General features: G+C 41.9%; 1 protein-coding gene across 1 annotated transcript in view; it reads right to left on the bottom strand.

Annotated features, from left to right (window-relative positions):
- FLT3 (fms related receptor tyrosine kinase 3) overlaps window positions 1-15,249 on the bottom strand; it is a 36,879-nt gene extending 21,630 nt beyond the window's left edge. Inside the window, exons 1-8 of the mRNA XM_076339843.1 lie at window positions 15,174-15,249; window positions 7,872-7,996; window positions 6,013-6,215; window positions 5,103-5,218; window positions 2,690-2,807; window positions 1,682-1,818; window positions 921-1,060; window positions 686-839 (exon numbers count right to left, since the gene is read on the bottom strand). Of these exons, the coding sequence (XP_076195958.1) occupies window positions 686-839; window positions 921-1,060; window positions 1,682-1,818; window positions 2,690-2,807; window positions 5,103-5,218; window positions 6,013-6,215; window positions 7,872-7,996; window positions 15,174-15,249 (1,069 nt within the window). The remainder of the gene's footprint in view (window positions 1-685; window positions 840-920; window positions 1,061-1,681; window positions 1,819-2,689; window positions 2,808-5,102; window positions 5,219-6,012; window positions 6,216-7,871; window positions 7,997-15,173) is intronic.
- Window positions 15,250-19,886: the final 4,637 nt, after the last annotated feature.

Genomic DNA, 19,886 nt, shown 5'->3' with positions numbered 1-19,886 from the left:
GGAGTCACAGCAGGACCTTTCTGTCTCACATTAGTTGAAACCAGTCACTGGTTGTTCCAGACTCTGGCCAAACTAATACACAGAGCATTAACAGCTGAACACGCAGGGCAGGTCATGCATTTTATATTCTCGGGCAGCTCCAGAACAGTGTTTTCTGCAGTGCTTTACCTCTAGTTGTTTGCATCTGCTCTGCAGCTGCCTACATCTGAGCTGATGGCACAGAGAAGGGCTACACAACTATACTACTCCCCCCTGCCCAGAAGCCCAAGGCATGGCCCCCTGGGGACAAAAAGTCACTATGGCTTTGTGTCACACTGGCTGAGAGTCACCTACAATAACATCAGATGAATCCCAGCCTGTGTTTCTAGAGATACCATTGAAACAATCATGTAGACTAGACCTCTACACAGTGCCATTTCATTTCACTTCTAAAAGCACTGTCTTTTAATGGGAATTATTTGAAAAGCAATATAAAGAAAAGGTTGGTTATCTTCAGGTACAGAATGACTCAGTTCAGATGAATCTTTTGGCTTTCCTGGACTGCCAGTAAGTGCAAACAGAATTCTGCCTTAGATAAGGAACTACAAAACATATGCTGCATATTTGCAAGCAAAGAACTCCCACATCGAAAACAAAGCAAAACAACCAACCAAGGGACAAAATTAACACTGGGGGTTGGAATTACCTAAAACTGTAACCAAAGCAGTTTGGTTCAGATGAACTGTAGAAGAACAGGTATAATGTCCGCTATCGCTTCTTCCTGCCGCTGAAGCAAACGCATACTGGATCCGAATTGCCGAGTGATCTGTTTGATATTCTAATCCTTCAAACTGGCGATCCTAGTTTTCAACAAAGATTCCCATTTAATCAGTTGATAGTGCCCAATATTACCTATTTTAAAATATGCCCTGTCTTCTTACCTGCTCAACTTCTTTGTTTTCAAAAGACAATTTTATTCTGAATTTATAATTATGGTAAACAGCTCTGCATCTGATCAGCAATGGTTCCCCGACTTTAAGAAGTAATTCAGGTAAAGGTGCTGTTTGTCTTTCATTTAAATCTACAAAATCAAAACATTGTCACTGAAACAACAACTGTCACTTTGCCTGGAAAAATGCTCAGTTAGATCAACATTTTTTCTTCTAATGTTGTATAGACATCCATTATTATATTGTAAAGATAATTAGAATTTGGGAAAATTACTCATTAATCATGAAATCAGTACATTTGACGAATTTAGATGTCTCAAACCAAATTTTGTCATAATTTACAAGATATCTATAGGGCACAGTTCAGCACAGAGATCAGCGCAGGTCAGGTTTATTTAAAAAAACAGACAAGCAAACCTGAATTTATATATTTATTTATAATTATTTATAAATTTATATATTTAAGAACACTTTGAAGAGCGTTTCACTGCAACACAGTCCTAAAAGCATGCAGAAAAAGATAATAGATGTTTAGAAAATGTAGAAGGGCAAGACATTTTTTACAGAGACCACAAATAGCTATTAGAATTTAGGGTTTAAACATGAGACAGAGCAATCATATTCACTGTTAGATTTGTTCCAGTGAATACAAACAAATAGCTTAGCCCAGAAAGCGGACTCAGATGAGTAGTGCAACTAAGTTCAGTGGCAGGATCCAGCTCGCATGTAAGTAAACCTTAGAGGGAAGTTACCTATTGTAAAGAGGCTGGTGCATTCTCTGCCCAGGTCATTAACTGCACAGCACCATATATAAGTTTGAAATAATTCATGTTGTACCTTCTGTATGCCATCTATTTCCCCAGTGTCTTCATGCATTTTATCAGGGCAACTGCAATTACAAGCACAATTATTCATTGACTCATTTGGTTAACCTCAAGCAAATAAATCTGATAAATCTCCAAGCCATAAGAATATGCAAAGAATAGTGGGAAAGCTGGATCTTACATAGCTGAATGAAAAGGAACTAGGAGAGGTGAAGATAAGAAAATAAAAATCTCACAGCCTAGGCAGAAATATGGGCTGAAATGACCTGAATGTGTCCAAACTGGCTCATAGACAGGTAATGCTGTGACTAGAATCTGGACAAGAGTGAAATCATAGGGGTTGAGCTTTCACACCACATCTCTGAATTCCTGGCGGTGGGAGCTGCTGCAAATCCAGCAGCCGTTATGAGACCCAGATCCCAAACTGCCATGCTGCAGAGAAAGGCATTACTCCCGCTGTTAATAGAATCAACTTTACATGTTAATAGAATGGAAAAAAAAAAAATTTAGCTCGGAAAATGATGATTCCTTGTAACATCTTCCCAGCTCTAATGCATTCACATTTCCAAAAATTGTGAAAGACTAGAGAGAAATGAGATACCTTTGATTTGCTCTGGTGACATCAAAATAGTAGAATCTGGAATAACTTTTTCCAAGCCAAGAGCTGAAAGTTTCCAAAAGAGCACAACAGCCAGAATTTCTAAGAAAAATGTGCTGCAGCACTCCAAAAGTGGACCATGTAGACACAGATTTTCAACCAGCATATGGGTGTGCAACCCAGCAGAGCCTGTCTCCAAAATTTCTGACACAAAAGCTCTTCAGTTATCTCCCCAGCTCGCCAGGCACACTAAGCAGTAGAAAGCCTCCCCCTTCTTCTCCTTCAGATGGTAAACTTTCAGTCTAGAGATCCAACACACGTATAAACATACAACATACCTCTTTTCAGGTGTTTTGCAAAATATCCACTCCACAGAGGGCTGGGGGTAGCTCTCAGATATGCACTCAATAGCATCCGATTTTTCCCTTTTCCTGAAATAGGGTTTGCCTGGTTTCTCTGTTAAAAATCATGCAAATATTTAGGAATGCTGAAATCACTTTGAAACAGTGTTTTGCTCATTTCATAGTACATGAAGTTACAGAGCAGTAATTTGTTTCAGGAGGTTTCAACACTGAGGGAATAGAAAATGATTCTGCCCTAGGGATATTGTGAGTTGGTCTCATGAGTTTTTCAGCCTTGATTGTTAAATGGACAGCTTCCCCGTATCAAAGGCCTGCCTCTATACACCAGAGGATGATCCTGAGACTGATACTAAAAGGTGTTAATTTGCTGTGGTTGCTATTCATTTCACTGGGCAGGAGCACAGATACCTTTCGAAATCACATCCCAAGCCCGTGGCCTTTGGTGGAGTATCTGTTGAGACTACAAAGTCTCTACACAAAATGGGATCGTTGCATACTACTCAGTCAGATCAGATACACAATGGTAAAACAATGGGTGATAATGACTTCTGATAACCAGCAGACTTCTCTATCCTATATCTGTAACCCAGGGGGAAAAGGTTCCTAGACAACTCCTGGTTCCCTGAACCCATCAGGCGCAGATTTGGACTAAGCACAAAAATTTAATGTATTAAAACTGCTAAAGCTTTGACTCAAAATGAAAAGCACTGAGTCTGGTTTTAGGTCATCTTACAATGAAATTACAGCTTCCACAAAGAAGAGTGACATCTTCTTTAGAGTCATACTTCCATTGCCTGCAAGGTGACATGCTAAGGTGAAACTAATACTTCTGGCTTTTTAATTTCTTTCTTCATTTATCTCTTATAAGCTGGGCCTAGAAGGTTTTTTTCACCTATAGAGATTCACATCTCAGTTGAAGGGTTCACATCTAGCCTGGAGTATTTTATGAGAGTTGTAATTATGATATTAGATTCACAGGAGCAAAGAGAATGCAATCCAAGCAATTGATATGGAAAAGATCTTTATTGAGGCTGTTTCGAACTACTCTTGCTTGCACATGTAATAACATTTTTTACCTCTAAAGCCTAATTGATATAGTAGAGAATGTAATTTTTAATTAAAGATTTAATACCTTGTCCCCTCAATGAAGCTGCTAAAATTATAATTGAGACATGCAATAGGCCTTCAAATAAAACAAGGAGACTGGAGGTGACACTTCTGACACCCGAGAGAGAAAAAAATCAAACAGAAGAAACACTTTAAAAACAAATCAAGAAGGAATAAAAAATGACTAGTCACAGTTTACTAAAAACAAGGCAAGTAATGATGCGTGTTATTAAACCTGGCTCTACAAGTGTTTGGTTCTAACTTTGCCAGTCTTAGCTGTTTGGATTGATGTTTTACTTTCTTTTCTTTGAAATTTCTTTTACATTTTTTAATTTTATCTTTAAATTTGGCCCTTTCCAGACAAAATAATATGGTATTTTTTCTTCTGTTAAAAAAAATCATATCAATGTGGGTGGTTTGTTTTTTTTTTATGTTCTTGGACACCCCTATTTACAAACAGAAGCTTGAACTTCGTTGCAGCAGTTGCCTTTGCATCAGAGATGTCTCTTGTGTGGTCCTTGGGAAAATTCAATCAAATCTGCTCCCCCTGTGAGCCTTTCAAAAAGTCGCACCTTGCTTGTGCTCTGTCATGAGCATTTAACAGCAGATAAAATCTCAGCTTCTCGGGCACCGTTGTGCTGAGCAGCTGCAGTACTGATGTGTTTTACCCTAAAACACAACAAGGGTAAAGGGTAAAGGCTGGCACTGAGAAGAGGACCTTCTCTTTCCCCTTCCCTCGGTGGTGCCTCTTGCTGCCCACAGAATTGCAAAACGAAAAGCTGTTTGGGAAGTGCAGAGACCCAGTGGCAGGCACAGGCGGAGAAGCAGCAGAGTGGGACAAGGCATGACTTTGGAGTGCCAGAGACCAGAATATAAAAGGGACGTCCTGATCCGGTCCAGGTAACAGCCCAGTCGGCAACACCGAGAATAAATAGGTTAAGATGCAAGCAAACAAATCTAGCCCGCGAGCTTTGACAGCACATAAAAGCCACCCTCGATTTGTCCCTTTTGGCACAGAGGGGAATCTCTCATAGGGGAGAAGAGGGCTGCCATACATTTACATCTTTATTTGTTCATTTGCATGGTTTATTGACTAGCGAAAGCTGACTCTCACACTGTCTGTGGTTTTGACTTCAGTCTCTGAAGACAGCCCCAAGTCCTATGCAAATCTAGGAAGATGCTTGAAATGCAGCACACGAGAGCTTCATTGTTTTGACTGAACTTGAACCTCTCTCCTTGAACCTATTGATGGAGTGACCCCTTTCATCTGAGATATACTTACTTCGGATGAGAACAGGCACAACTACTGTGTAATTGCTGGTTTTACTTATGACTGAGAGGGTGTATTTTCCAGCTTGTGTTTCTTTTATTTGGGAAAAAGCCAAAGATGTAACATATCTATAAAACAGAAAATAAAGCTGTATTTGTTATCTAGAAGGTGATATGCAGCAGACACAATAAAATGTTAGCTCTTCAGCTCTTGCAAAACCACTTCAGAGATACTAGGATTCATTATTTACATAGCACCCTTCAACCTGAAGTGTTTTCATCATGTATCTTCCTACACAAGCAGCACGTAGGAACTTACAACCACAGATAGCCAAGCACATGCTTAACACTGAGCATTGGGAAGGATGGACTTCCTGAGCTTAGGACAGCTGCAGAGGTCCACAGGGAAATGCTTTACCTCCAGTCCCATCCCACATGTTTTGCAGTGGGAGGCAATAATCCAGCCTCAGGTTCCAGCCCAGGTTTGGCTGTGAGAATGAGGGTGCTGTTGCTTGTGCTCTGCCTGATCTGCAGTGTGACCCTAACAAGTCACATAATTCTCCATGCCTCGGTTTCTTTGACTATAAAATCACGATATTTGCCTCACATGAGCACTGCAAAGCTCAGATTGATCAATGTCAGAAAGTCCCTGGAGACCGCCATGCATGATGCCAAACAAATTAAAAGAATGAGCTGATTTCAAACTATTCTTGGCTTTAAGATTCATATGTGTATATGTGTCTAAATGACAATCAGCAATGAGCTGCCGGGTGGCAACAGTTAAGAAAGATTAGAAGATTTAAGAAGATAACGCATAACATGAAATTAAATGTAAACACAGTCGCAGAAAATATTCCATTTGCATCCTAAAAGAAATGACCTCTTAAAGGCTCTTTGATCCAGTACATCTGGATCACACTTACCGATTCTCTGAGTCCAATGAAGGTTTACAAGCTTTGCTCTCTTTAAAGAACCAAAAGCATGAAATGATCTCTGAAATGTTCATTATCACTCTTAATTCAATATCTTCAAACACATTGACTTCCACATTTTTAATTGGTTCATAGATGTTCTCTGTTCCTTGAGAATTCAAATAACACCCAAGATCTTCCAAAATGTTAGAAATCTGCAATGCGAGAGGACAGATGGTTATGTATTTATTAGCAATTAGCTTTATTTGCCTTTTTGCATTCAAATATTTTTAAAGGATGCTCTTCTGGAAAAGTTTTCGTAAATTAATAATGCCTCATAATGCCCAAATACGAATACAAATTATACTGAAATAACACCTTCATCATACCTTCATTTTGTTTGTTTTTGGTTTTGGTTTTTTTTTCATTTCTACTGTCAAACTTATTCATAAATATGTTGAATTCTACTGCAGGAGGAAACACTACAGGATTCCTGTTGAATTAGTTAATTCTGTTCTCTAGACAGACATCACAGAACAATTTTAGCCAGAAACATGATAATTTCCCCTAGTGATATAGGCTATTCTTTACTCTCATTTTTGTTTCCTTTCATGTAGAACCATAGGAAGACACAGAACTATAATACAACCTTTCTGTTTGCGACCTCAATGCAAAGGCAGGGCCAGAATATTTTTTTTTTTAGCATCCCACTTCTTGTCACTGCATCATCTGGCTAGACTGCTCCTCAACTTCTTGGGGGCTTTATTAGGCAAGGAACGTTTGGGCTGGGCGCCTTCACACCTTTCATTTCCTCACCGTGGCATACGGTTAAAGGAGAATCGCAAACAGAAAGAGAATATTCCGCAGTCATTCTAAAAACCACCAATGGATTAATGAGTCTCTAAGCTTAGCTGCAGCAAAAGGTGGCAAGTAAATAGCTCCATCTGAAGAGTAGCCCTAAATGTCTCCCTTACTTTGGTGGGTGAAATTTATCTGGTGTAAGTTTATGAAAGGACGGAGTTCATTGCATCCTCTGCCCCACACTGTGCTCGCCCAGTTGGTTCTTCTCATTCTTTGCTCCTTCTTTGTCCATTCCCTTGATCTGAGAAATATCTAGAGATAACAGCCATATTCTGCTTCGTCTGATACAAGGACAGCACAGCTTTGACTGGTATACCTTCATTTGTTATCCAAATTATTGATTTATTTGTCCAGGAATGAAAAATATTTCATAAGACTAACTTGAAACAAGAATCCTCAGGAAATATTTTAATCGCAGGTCTCAGCTGCTTTATAATTTAGTTGCACACCACCTCTTCTTGGCCTTCTGCCATTTTGAGTCAGAAAAGAAGAAATAAAAAAGATATTTGATGCCCTATCCAGCTTTGGTATCTCAGTCAAGGTTTAGACCAGGCAGGGATTTATGGGCTTTGATGGTGGGAATAGAGGGGGGTGCAGCTTTCCCATCAGTCCCAGCAGCCGTGGCACACGTACACCGTGGCAGACCACCAGTTCCCACCATGGCCTTGGCAATCCCCTCTTAAGGGCACATAGTTTTTTACATTGCTACATTTCCAGCAATATTCAGCAATATTCAGCAATATTCAGGCATGCTGATGTGAGACAGCATCAAGTCAGCAATTAAAAAATCAGTTTTAGAGAAAACTGGTACTTATCTATTTAGAGTTTCAAAGTATGAATTGTGGTATGTATTTCCCTCTAATCTTCTGTAGTCATATTTGGCCTAATCCTCATTATTTTGACTGTGATATCCCCCCAGCCTAAAGGTTTAGGGTGTTGTAAGCTTCTGGGAAGGTTTTTCTGGAATGGACAGGAATATTTTATAAGCAACTCGTTCCCTGTTAGATTACCTTAGGAGATACCGATGTCTCTGGTGTTCCTGAACCTTCATCCTTCTGGCTGACAAACACACATGTAATCTCAGATGTATTTTGCTTCATTGCAGAAGTGAAAGTAACTGCTGTCATAACAAGAACTGTAAAACAGAAATAGAAAACAAATGTAATCATGTCTAGATCTCTGCTCAGGGATAATCATTTTAGTAAAAATAAAATACAACAAAACTGTAGAAAGATTACATTTTTAAAAAAAAAAAGGCAAAAGGAATATGCAGATATATCATGTGCATTTGCAAACTCTGCATTTGTGTATTGAAGCTGAGTGGAAGCACTATTTGGAGAACCTTTCAAAAGCACAGGTACATCACACTTTAGAAGTATGTCCCATAATATTACAGAAAATGTCTAAAGACAAAAGCCTCTGTGTTATGGAGGTTCCTTTAGAAACCACCTTACAAAACACAGGCTCCCTCTTGCAGCTCACTTTGCATCAGTGTCTCTGAAAGGGCCCTGCAGCACCAAACCCTGCAGTCGCAGGTCAGCATTTGCCCATTGTGAGCTGGAGGATGATAATGCACCATCCCTCCCATTGGCAGTAAGGAGATGTCCAGGTCAGGAACACTCCCCAAGCACCCCTCACTCCTGCTCAGAGCAATGGCAAAATGAAGACCTTCAACTTGCAATGGCAAAATAAAGTCCTCCAACTTGCCTTTAGAGCCCACACTCAGCTCACCCAAGGACTCAAGATCTAGTCTTCCCTTTCCTTTCTCTCCAGGACAGGCTGTATTTGATCTGACATACCAGACACTCTCCTGAGCCTTCCTGGCATGGATTTGTGCACCCCAGCAGCTCGCAAGTGAGGTCCAGGTTAGATGCTTCTTCCCTTGAGCTGCCATTCACAGCCTTGTGCTCTTTCCCCTCCGGGAAGCAAACAAGGCAGCAATTCCCACTATTTTGAGGAAAGCAAATGCAGAAAGTGGAGGACAAGGAAGAGTAAGCCCATGTCTTTCTCCTGACTTCTCCTTCCTCCATACCTTCATGCCTCTGTCACGCCCCAGGAGCCTACACAGCCAGGGCAGCACACTTGCCAGCTCCCAGCCCTGGCAGGAGTGGCAAATGTCATTTCTCCTTGTGCATAAGGAGCAGTGTGGGAAAGCTTCTGGTGCCTCAAAAGCATCATCTCTCTGGAATGCTTCATATAAGCCTTTCTGCAGGGACTGCAGCTTGAAAAGTCACCTTTTAGCCTTGAAAGAGCTCTATAGTAATCATGCCCTCACCATTGCACATAAACAAGAAAAACAGAAGTAAGACTGCACAACTGGCAGGGTGAAACGTGTCTGATTTCCATTAAGTCCCTAAAGCCAGCCCTCAACAGTACAAATAAGCACTGAATCATAAAATAACATCTCTCTCCTGGTGACCTGGAGAATTTCTGCCCTTGGGTCTTGGTTTTTTGCTCTTCTTTTTTTTTCCCGCCTCATCCCCTGAGATGGTTGGACATAAAGCAAGGTGCAGAGTTGAAAGGAGGAAAAAAGGTAAATATATCAGGAAGCACTTGAAGGATGAAAGTAATGAGACTGTTTCTGCAGGTGATGGAAGGAGCAAAACTGGAAGAAGGAACAAATGAGTAAGAGTTGCTGCCATCTCCTCTTTGAAGTTTGTGCCTTCTGGAGCTACCCGAGCTCTAAGCTGGCAAAACTTAGACAACCTCTTCTCAGCCCTCTTGGCAAATGTGGATTAAGACTGAGTCCTTCTCATTCAGGCACCTAGCATACACTTCATTTTGGGTGCCACCTTTCCACAGAATACACAGGCGATGGTCTGCTTTTGCAGACCTCTGAGGAAGATCCTGTCTGTCTGTCTGTGATCCCTAAGAAAGGTGAACAGGACTTCTTTGTGGAGACATGTATCTCCCTCCATTGGCTATAAAGATAATGTTGGAACTTCTTGAGACAGTGAGTGCCAGAGGGCAGCTGAAAGGCAGGTATACATTAGGTATCTACACCAAGCATGCTGAATTCCTCCCCATCGATGCAACCCAGGTTTCCAGCCCTCCCACTAGCCTTTCACCAAGTCCTCTGCTCAGCTTTCTCCACTTCTGTTTGTTTGTTGGCCACTTTACCTTTCAGCCTTTTCAAACCAGAGACCATCTGACCGGCTCACAGCCAGGGGCTTAGCTGATGGAAACCAACCTATGTCCACTGATTTCCAAGACACACCAGCTGAAACCACCTGAAAATACGACCTCAAAAGTTCAACTCATTTGGCCTGTTAAGCATTCCCTTGCTTCAGCTTTCTGATCTGCAAATAGTTTGAGCTTCTGATTTTACAAGCCGAGCCAATTTATCCCTGGCATTACTCCACTTTGATCACATTGCCTTGTTAGCAGGATGCCTAACGCTGTAGTAGGAAAGGGAAAGATGTATTTAAACAAGGAAAAGATTTGCAGCTAAAAGTTAGGCAGAAGCAGACAGATGTAGCAACCAGACTGTGAACAAGACATGCAAACAAGGTGTCTGATGAACTGGAACTGCATCTGTAAGGGACGGTATGTGGGAGTATATGCTAGAAGAGCGAGTAGTGAGCACCCTGACACCCTCATGTATAAGAGAAAATAGGACTCCTTGTCCTGTTAACTGCTAGAGCTTGTCACTGCTGTCCTCTACCTTTATTCCTGTGAAATCCAGGAACCTTTTTAAGGTAAGGAAAGGTATTTTGAACCTGAGATGAGTCCAGCTGCTTTACAGTGAGAAAAAATTAGTAATGTGATAGTCAGAAGTATTTACACAGCATGGAGTGGCCTAAACTTGTGTAGGTCTTAGAGAAATACATTACATGGACAAAATAGAAAATGAGAGCATGAGTGAGCCTTTCAGAAGAAGCAGAATCAAGAAAAGAATTATTGGGAAAATGGTAATGCTCTGATTCACTGTCCTGATCTTTCAGCTTCTAGCTGGCCTGTTCAGGGACTGCTGTTATGGTCTGCACGTCAGCCATCCTCCTGAAAGCCCAAAGGAAGAACTGCAGAGACTGAAAGCACTGGGTAAGGAATATCAAATATGCAGCATGCATAATCATATTGTGTATTGCTGAACTGTCGTGAAGCTGGAATGGAAATAAACTGCTGCCTCTGAACAATGTTTGTTTATGCCTGCTTTCCATCTTCATTATCTTTTTATAGGTTATACAAAAATAAATGCAGTAGGAGAAACCTTGTTCTCACTGATGTCAGACAAACCTCTAGTTGCCATAAACTGAGTCAGGATTTCATCAAGATGTGTAGGCACATACATGGGGAAATGCCTGTACAAGTCAAAAAATGGGCTTACATGTTACGGTGCTGAGAAAAAAGGCCTGAATCTACTGGAGAGATATCAAACCAAGAAGCTATGTTTAAGCTAGTTCAGCTATCAGAGGGTTCACCTAACGGAACTGCTTACAAAATTTTATTTTCAACTGGGGAATGACTAAAGCCTTTGGAAAACTGGGAAAGTCACTCCAAAATATGTTCAAAGTCTGAGTTTATCAGAAAGAGAATAGCTGAGAAACTGGAGCACTGTGAAGGATGAAGAGAAAACCTTTCTCTACGTACCAAGGGATGCATCTTGTGTTTGTGTTCAACTCCGGGTGCTTAGTATTTTACATAGCAGTCAGGCCTTTCCTAGACATGGAACAATCTTCCACTCTGCTTTACAGCTCAGGAGACTAACATAAAGCAAACTATGTTTTGCTTCTTATTTGGCTTCTGACTGTTTTCTCTGGGGGAGACTCTCTGGATCAACTTTCCAGAATTTTATTCCTGATCAGGGAAGGTAGAAGGACCCTTTTTTCCAGGAAAGCTATAGTTCTCTCACAGTCATGTGCTGCCAGAAACAAATCCGTAAAAGTGGGGACATGGATGAGCCTAATACGCATGCATTAACTCTTAAAAAACCCACACCTTTGCATGTGGCTGCCTTTTTCTCAAATCACCCCCAAAGCGGTGGATCCTGAAGTGAGAATTTTACTCAATATATATATGATAAAAATCAGAGGGAGGCAGGGTAGGTAGAAAGAACTGATCTTAAATGAATTCCTATCTTTTACCCACATCTTATTTCTCTCCCATCAAACTCAACTTTTCTCATTCCTCATCTTTTAGCACACCTTCCTTCCTTGGTGCCTTCACCCTTTCAGCTTAAATAACTCCCAGCTTCCAAAAAAAATGCAACCTGTGAGTTCATTCTCACATGATGATGTGGCCAGAGGTGTTGCTCTGTGTTGCAGGACAATAACTGTGTTAGAACAAGGTTTAACAAGCAAGGTGGGTGACAAGATGCCCCTGTTGCAGCTCATGCTAATTGTGACAATAGTTGTTGTAACACTGGATGGGGTATGTCTAGGTCAGGACCAGTCATTTATCTGGTCTTACTAGTTAATTACAACAAACATCACATGAACTGATTTAATTATTTACAGTCATGTTCAAGCATGATTGAGATTTGAGACGGAAAAAAAAAGCCTATAGAGTGTGATAGCTCTTCAGGAGGGTTTGGTGGAAGGGAGCCAAGAATCTCTGGACTTGAATCACTGAGCAAGAAAGCAGTGAGAAGCGGGGAGTAGGGGAAGCCATGCGGTTTCGAGGAGTGCTTAGGCTCTGTGTATACAGCATCCTGGAGTGCTACTGTCACCTGCCAGTCTTGTTTGCCATTGCCTGCAACTCTCCACCTGGATTATTTTTCCACCTGCACCTGCACCCCCCCCCCCCCACACACACACACCCACCCACCCACCCCATTTTTACCACCTGAAGCCGTTCAGGCTACGGCATTACACGCTGCTTCTTCCCGGGGCTCTTCTCCCACAGAGGGACCGAGAGCTGCGAACACCAACGCACCGGCGGGGAGGCCCGCGGAGGCGGGCAGGCGGAGGCCGCCAGGGGGCGCTGCCGCCCCGCGCAGCCCCGCGCAGCCCCGCGCAGCCCCGCCGCCTGCCCGCGGGCGCCCGCGGCTCGCTGTTCCACCGGGGCCGGCGTTAGGCAGCAGAGGCGAGCGCTGAATACGCGCCCGGCCCTTTGAGGTGCAGGGGTGTTTTCCCGGCTGGTAACTAACTCCACCAGTTTGGCTGCCGTTTGCTTGCGGCGGAGCTGCCCTGCGTTTTTTATTCTTAGGAAATGAAACGTGAAACAAAAAATCCTTGCAAGGTCTTTCATCCATTAATTAAATAATTGATGATGGATAACTGATTTTTTTTCTTCTTTTCTTCCACGGGGTCTCCAGCAAATATTTTCTGATTTTCTATTAAAAGACAGAAAGCTTAACAATACTGACCCTTTCTGGGAAGATCCCATGGTCATCCTTGCATGGCTCAGATAGGATTCTGACTCAGTTCTATCATTTTGGGGGAAAAAAAAAAAAGAAAAAACTATTTTTTGCACAAGAACAACTCATGCATATACAGCAAAAACTTCCTACTCAGCAGAACATCTTCAAATAGGTTGTGCCCCTATTTATGATAGTGGTCTAAAAAGCGCTTCTTTTGCAGAGATATTAAACCAGAACTTATTGTCACAGTGAATAACCATTTCTAATTCATCCAGTGCAAGTGCCAGCAAAGGCTTCTGCTGCTTGATAACTTATTCACTTTCTGTCAGCTTCTGTAGTAAAACTACGCTGCCTCTGCCTAAGAAGTTTGCTTCCCTAGTCCTTCCAAATTTAGTCCACATCTGAATCTAAAAGATCTCCTTTCAACGTATAAGAAAGAAAGAAGTTTGCTCAGTCTGACTCAGGAACATGACTGCCAAGACCTGCCTACTCCAACATAGTTTGCGATGTGCAGCAAGGAAGACTCTGTTCACAAATTAATTTTCTCTATTTTTCATTTTCCTCATCTTTTCCCCAATCCCCATTTTCAGGTCCCAGATGAAAACAGCTGCAAGGAATTTACTCTTTCATGTTTTTTTGTATATCTAATGACTTGGCCATCATTTCCAAGAATTTGTTCTCTGTCTTGTTATGTCCTAACACATTTTTGGTACAGATTTCAGCAAACTTCATCATTTGGATAAAATTATGCCTTTCAATGCTAGTACTTTCTTCTTAGAGGAGGACAGTCAGCAGCCCTGCCTATGGCTCATTGCAGCCAGCTTATAGGTTACGTAGAGATTTTAAGACAGAATAATTTGAGATGGCTGAAGATTTCAAACCAGGAATCACACTGGGGATGCATTTTACACTCCTCTGTCAGAGAATCAAACAAAACCTCCAACAGAACAGGTAGCTGGGAGTCAGCAGAGCTACTCCTGCTTTTTTACTGATTACTTACAGATATGTTTGCTTCAGTGCCTTATGTAGTAAAAATAAGCTAATGATGACACGAGGTACAAGCACATTCTTCACATGATACTTTATTGACTACTTTTGCCATTGACCTTACTGCGGACTGATAGCCAAATCATGCTCTGTGATTCATATTGTGATTTCAGCATTCATTTAAGCCAGGATGAATAACAATCCAGTTTGACTTATTTATATATTTCTATAATTTTTCAGACTTTCTAACCATATACCTGAGTACAGGAGACTTGCTGTTCCTTCAGGAATGAGTTGATGTTAGTGAGGGATTGTGTATGTTTATGAGTAGCCCAACCCCTTTAGCTGTTGCAGGCTTCTTTGCTAAATATGAACTGGCCCAAGCACCATGTTCCTCCTTAATTTATAGATTTGCTTTGAAATCACCTTTTTGAGTTTTCAGTCTATGCCGGTAACTCATGTTTTTTATCTGAAAAAAAAAAAAATTATCTCCTTAGCACGAAGCAAATGCTGAAGGCTGAAGCAAGCAAGACATTTAGCTTCATTTTATCTCTCTTTCCTGCCTCTTCTGTTTTTTGTTTACCTGGGCTTGGTGAGGAAGGACTTCAGGGTTGTATTCAAACCCTTATTTGCCTTTCATTTCACTAAGATAACTTTCCCTCTACCTTCCCTGTGAGTCTGAGATAAAGGCACTGCTCAAACAGCTGAACTGTTATTTTGCTTGTCATTACTCATTTGTCTGCTTTGCATGGGACTAGCTGAATGAATGACAGCCCTTCCACAGCTCCCCTGGACCATGATCCCGTGGTGACTTCTCTGCTCAGGCTGGTGCTCGAAAGGAGCTCACTGAAATCCCTGCTGCTCTACCCACAGTTTGTGCCATTCCAGCCACTTGTGATCCAGTTTACAAAGAATAACTGGGACTGCTGAGGACACCCCTTTTTTGGGAAGTGGCTGAAAAGTGGCTGAAAAGGCAGTGAACCTCAGCTACCATGGCAACCTCCCTTTCTGAGGAAAAGCCTACATTGTGGCTGGTTCTTCTTCTGGTTCTCGCCCACATCTTCCGTCCTCTCAGGGAAGCTGCTTCTTGGCTCCCACATCACCCAGACCTTTCCATCCCACTAAGTGTGGTGCACAATGGTATCCCGGGCTGCATTAGGAGTACTGCCAGCAGGTCGAGGTCCTTGCCCTCTGCTCAGGACTGGTGAGGCCACACCTGGAGCGCTGTGTCCAGTTCTGGGCTCCTCAGTACAAGAGAGACATGGACATAATGGAGAGAGTCCAATGAAGGGCCACAAAAATGGCTAAGGGACTGGAGCATTTCTCCTATGAGGAAAAGCTGAGAGATACGGGACTGTTCAGCGTGGAGAAGAGAAGGCTCAGGGAAATCTTACCAGTGTGTATAAATACCTGAAGGGAGGGTGCAAAGAGGACGGAGCCAGGCTCTTTTCAATGGTGCCCAATGACAGGACCAGAGGCAATGGGCACAAACTTTTTCACCATGTGGGTGACCCAGCACTGGCACAGGTTGCCCAGAATGGTGGTGGTCTCCATCCTCAGAGATATTCAAAAGCCAACTGGACCGGGTCCTGGGCAGGACCAGGGCTCTAGGTGGCTGCTTGAGCAAAGAGGTCGGACCAGATGACCTCCAGAGGTCTCTTCCCACCTCAACCCCTCTGTGATTCTGTGAACAAAGGGATAATTCTGTCGGTAAAGAAGCGCTGGTGTGATGCCACCACAGAAGTCTCTCACTAATCAGAAAGTGGCATTGGGCTGTCCTTGTTCTTGACTGTCCTCTAGAGGATGTTTGCTCTTGGGGATGGCACCTGTGTGCCATTAAAAAGCTGGATAGACAACCCTGAAGCAAAGCAAACAGATACGTCTCATCTAATTACATTATTAAGCTTGCTTTAACTCCCTTTGTTTTTTTAAACTGCTCTGTGTTTAAGTACTCCAGTCTCATTAACAGACACACTCTAGCACTTCTACTGACATTAGTGGAATTACTAACTTCTTGCAAGCAAGGGCTACTTTATTTAAGTACCTAAAGGTAAAGGTATGAGATTCCTGGCACCCCATCAACAAAGAGAAAAGGATCTGCCCAAAAGAGAAATGAAAACAGAAGATGGCAGATAATGAAATGATACTACTTGTCATCCTAGTATTGTAAAACTTCCCTTTTAAATTAAAACAATGGTTTCCACAACTGACTATAGTATATTGTCCTTCCTTTCCTGGAAAAGGGGGTGAGGAGGGAACAGAGAAGGCCTGAACTGTGTGTGTGGGAAGGATGGACAGAAAGAGGGAGAGTGGGAGAGAATGGTTTTGCTACAAAATATGAAAAGATAAAAATGAATCCAAGGTATTTGATAAAAATGGTAGTTGGTATTTGGTACAAAATTTGGTAAAACTGAACAAAAAATAAACACTAGTTCATCTTATTTGTATCATTATGAGGTTAGGTTTAAAAAAAAATTGCAATTCCCAAGCAGTTGTACAAATGTAAAATCCAACATACCCCTTAAAGAGCACGTTGTAACAATAAAACACTTTTCAAACCAGCCCTTGTATCTCACCCGTTAGAAATCTTATCTACACAATTAAGCCTAGACAGAAGAAAAGAGTAAATAATGTCTTACTTTTACAACAGTAACAGAGCTAAATATCCAGGCGATAAGCTAGCTTTTCTGTCTGTTTACCCTGTTCAGTTTTTTCAGAGTTTTTAAGGAAACACCTTAGAAAAATCAGGGAGCCATTCCTTCCTTTGGATGAGAAATAGGCATACAATGTTTCTCTAGCTATCTGTCTAGCTTTGTTATCATCTTATTTCTCATGAAATATAGAGGAGAAAGGAAGAGTTTATCCTTCAAACACACCAGCAATTTTTAGGGTATTATCTGTGTTTGAAGGGAAGGGTTACAGATTCCTTAAGGAAGCATTTTGCATCACATTTCAGTTTAGAGTCCTATAGCATCTTCTTAAATGTATTTCTATTAACAGCAATAGGGTTAAGCCATATGGGAAATAAGGTCTTCCTGCCCATTTGAGAAATGCTCCTGTTTGTTGGCTCTGGAGTGATTTTTTGGTCCCTATTTTCCTTTTAAAAGTGTGTGATCAGTGGGATTAAACAGTCCTTGTCCTTTTCCAGTGTTACCATAAAAAACTGAAATTGCTTTCTGCCTTCATCGGTCATCCACTCCTGCTCTTCCACATTTTTTCTTTGTAAATGGTTTACTCTCCAATTTCATTCCCACTGCTGTTTGCTGGACTTTTTCATCCCTGCCTTTCGCAGCAAACATCTCCATGAAGATTTTCAGAACACCTAACTCAACCCAATGACCCAAAACAGCTTCTCAGCTAACAGTGCAGAATCTTAAACCTGGGTGCGTTTATGCCATGAAGTTTCAGATCTTTTGAAAGATACATTTTCCGAAACCCGTGAACAAGAGGTGCTCTATGCTGTATTATTTTGGGGTCATTATAGGAAGGGCTCTCGAAGGGGATGCTGCAGAAGGACAGGATGCCCTCAGCTCTGCTCCGCTGAGAAACCTGCCACCGCTGAGCAGTCACAGCAGCATGCACTCACGCACCGCTGGGCAGAGACGTGGGAGTGGCCCTAGCAGTCGGGCTGCACTCTGGGCATCTTCCAGCTTCTCAGCAGCTTGAAATACGGGTAACCTGAGGAATTTTCTGGAGAAAAGGGGGGAAAAGCAAATGGGGCCAAACCTCAAAAGAAATAAAATACCCATTGCATTTACTTCCATTGGAAAATAAGCCTCTTCCTGCACAATCCTTTCACTTTCTGGAATCTTCACTTCAGAAGCGATACCTTATCTTCTGATCCATGAAATACATGGTGATGGATGACCATGAAAATATGTTCTGCTAGGCACGACTGTTTCCCTGAGTAAGCAGACCATGTACTGGCCTTATCCAGCATTCACAGCCGGCTTACACCCAGGTTTTTGCATGTTTCGGGAAAGAGACTGCAGTCAGGATCAAACTTGATTCCCCCTGCAGTGCTCATTGATTTCACCTTCCTGCCCGTGGTGGGGCTCGGTGCCTGAACTTGCTCTGGAATGTTTGTCAGCTGGTTTGTCAGAGAGAAGCTGGTGTATTGCTGGGAGATGGACAGAACCTGCTGACAGCTGGGTCCCAAGCATTTCTGGGGTTCTCCTTAAAAAGCAGAAGTGTGCTGGCCCATCTCACACTGGGTCTCCGCCACAGGAATGTAATGGACACCTGTGTGTTCTGTAAGGGGTTTTTCAACAGTATTATCCTATAGTTTTTGTGGAATCAGACACACCACAATCTAATCCAGAGCTTGTTAGGGCCTGAGTTTGCAGTCCTTGCTCACATAAAATTTCCTCTCATTTGCCAGCCACAGGGAGATCACAGTCAGCATCTCACAGCTTCATTTCTCTCAGGTGCCCTGAAACTGTGGGTAACCCCATGAACAGCTCTTAGTAAGAGAGGATGCAACAAAAGCAAAGGGAGCAAGAGTGGTTGTTAACGGAAAACTTCCCCTGATGAGAAAGGTCACCAAAAGTCTCTGTTCATCACAAAATTCTCCAATTTGTAAAAAACAAAACTATGCTACTGCCTCAGTTCCCAGGCCCCATCCACCCTCCCTCCTCATCCACTACAGCAAGACTAACTGTACACTAGATAATGTTCTCTTTAACCACAAGCTCTTGCTTAGGATGACCAGAAAAAGTTAAGAAGATGAGGAACTGGAATAGTGCTTTTAATGTATATAACTGTATTTACATATATATTGTATATATTGTTTTCTAAAGTTCTTGGGATTACATTCCTTGCTGCTGAGGAGCATTTATTTCCAGCAAATAACACAGGCAAAATGCTTTTTCTTTCCTGCAATTTTTACCTATAATTTAAAGACAGACCTGCCTTAAGTCTACAGATATTGTGGAGATTCTCCTCTAGGTGTTATTATAGTTTAGCTTTTCTTTGCTGATTAAGTGTTGCAGTTTCTGATGATTCTGATTCATCATGTGGATACCGTCTGTGTGTCTGCACAACTTATTACTAGGTCTTATCTCTAGACAACAGATAGATTCTTAAAGGGAACACATGCATTTTTAAGAAATTACATATAATTCACTAAAAGCTTAACATTTTTTACATCAAAATGCTTTTAAAGAGTGATCTGCTAGAAAGAGATGTATGGAGTTAGCAGTTCTCAGGATTTCTGCTATCAGCTATGCCTCTGATCCTTCAAATCCTAGCCGGTTTGTACATCCAAAAGCATTTGCTTTTTTTCCCTATATCAGCTGGCTTTACAAGAAGTAGCACTGCCTCCCTATATACCTCGCCTTGACTAAACATCTCAACAGAAAGAACACCAGTCCTCCCGGAGGATAATCACACCTTGGGGCTCCCCTACCTTTTGCTCTCTCCCTGCAGAACTGTTTCGTAGCCATGCTGAAGTCTATCCCTCGCAGGGGCCTTTGGGCACCATCACATCCCAGATGTTAATCATTTTTATTTACTTTGTTATGCAGCCTGCAAGACTAGCAAAGCTCAATCAAGGAGAAAACACAGAAATCCCTCTTTGACAGGGTTTGCTTAGTAGTAGTATCAGCAGTCATACAAAGCAGTAGACCATAAAATACTCATTTTCATTTTTACTCCACCTTCTCTTCAAATAGCTCACGTAGACTTTCAACCATGAATGAATAATATCTAACAATTGCTCTTTGCAGTAAATATTATT

This window comes from Aptenodytes patagonicus, chromosome 1 (assembly GCF_965638725.1).
Source record: "Aptenodytes patagonicus chromosome 1, bAptPat1.pri.cur, whole genome shotgun sequence".
NCBI classification, from domain to species: Eukaryota; Metazoa; Chordata; class Aves; order Sphenisciformes; family Spheniscidae; genus Aptenodytes; species Aptenodytes patagonicus.
Note: the sequence above shows the minus strand (reverse complement) of the source record. Positions and strands in the feature narration are given on the sequence as shown.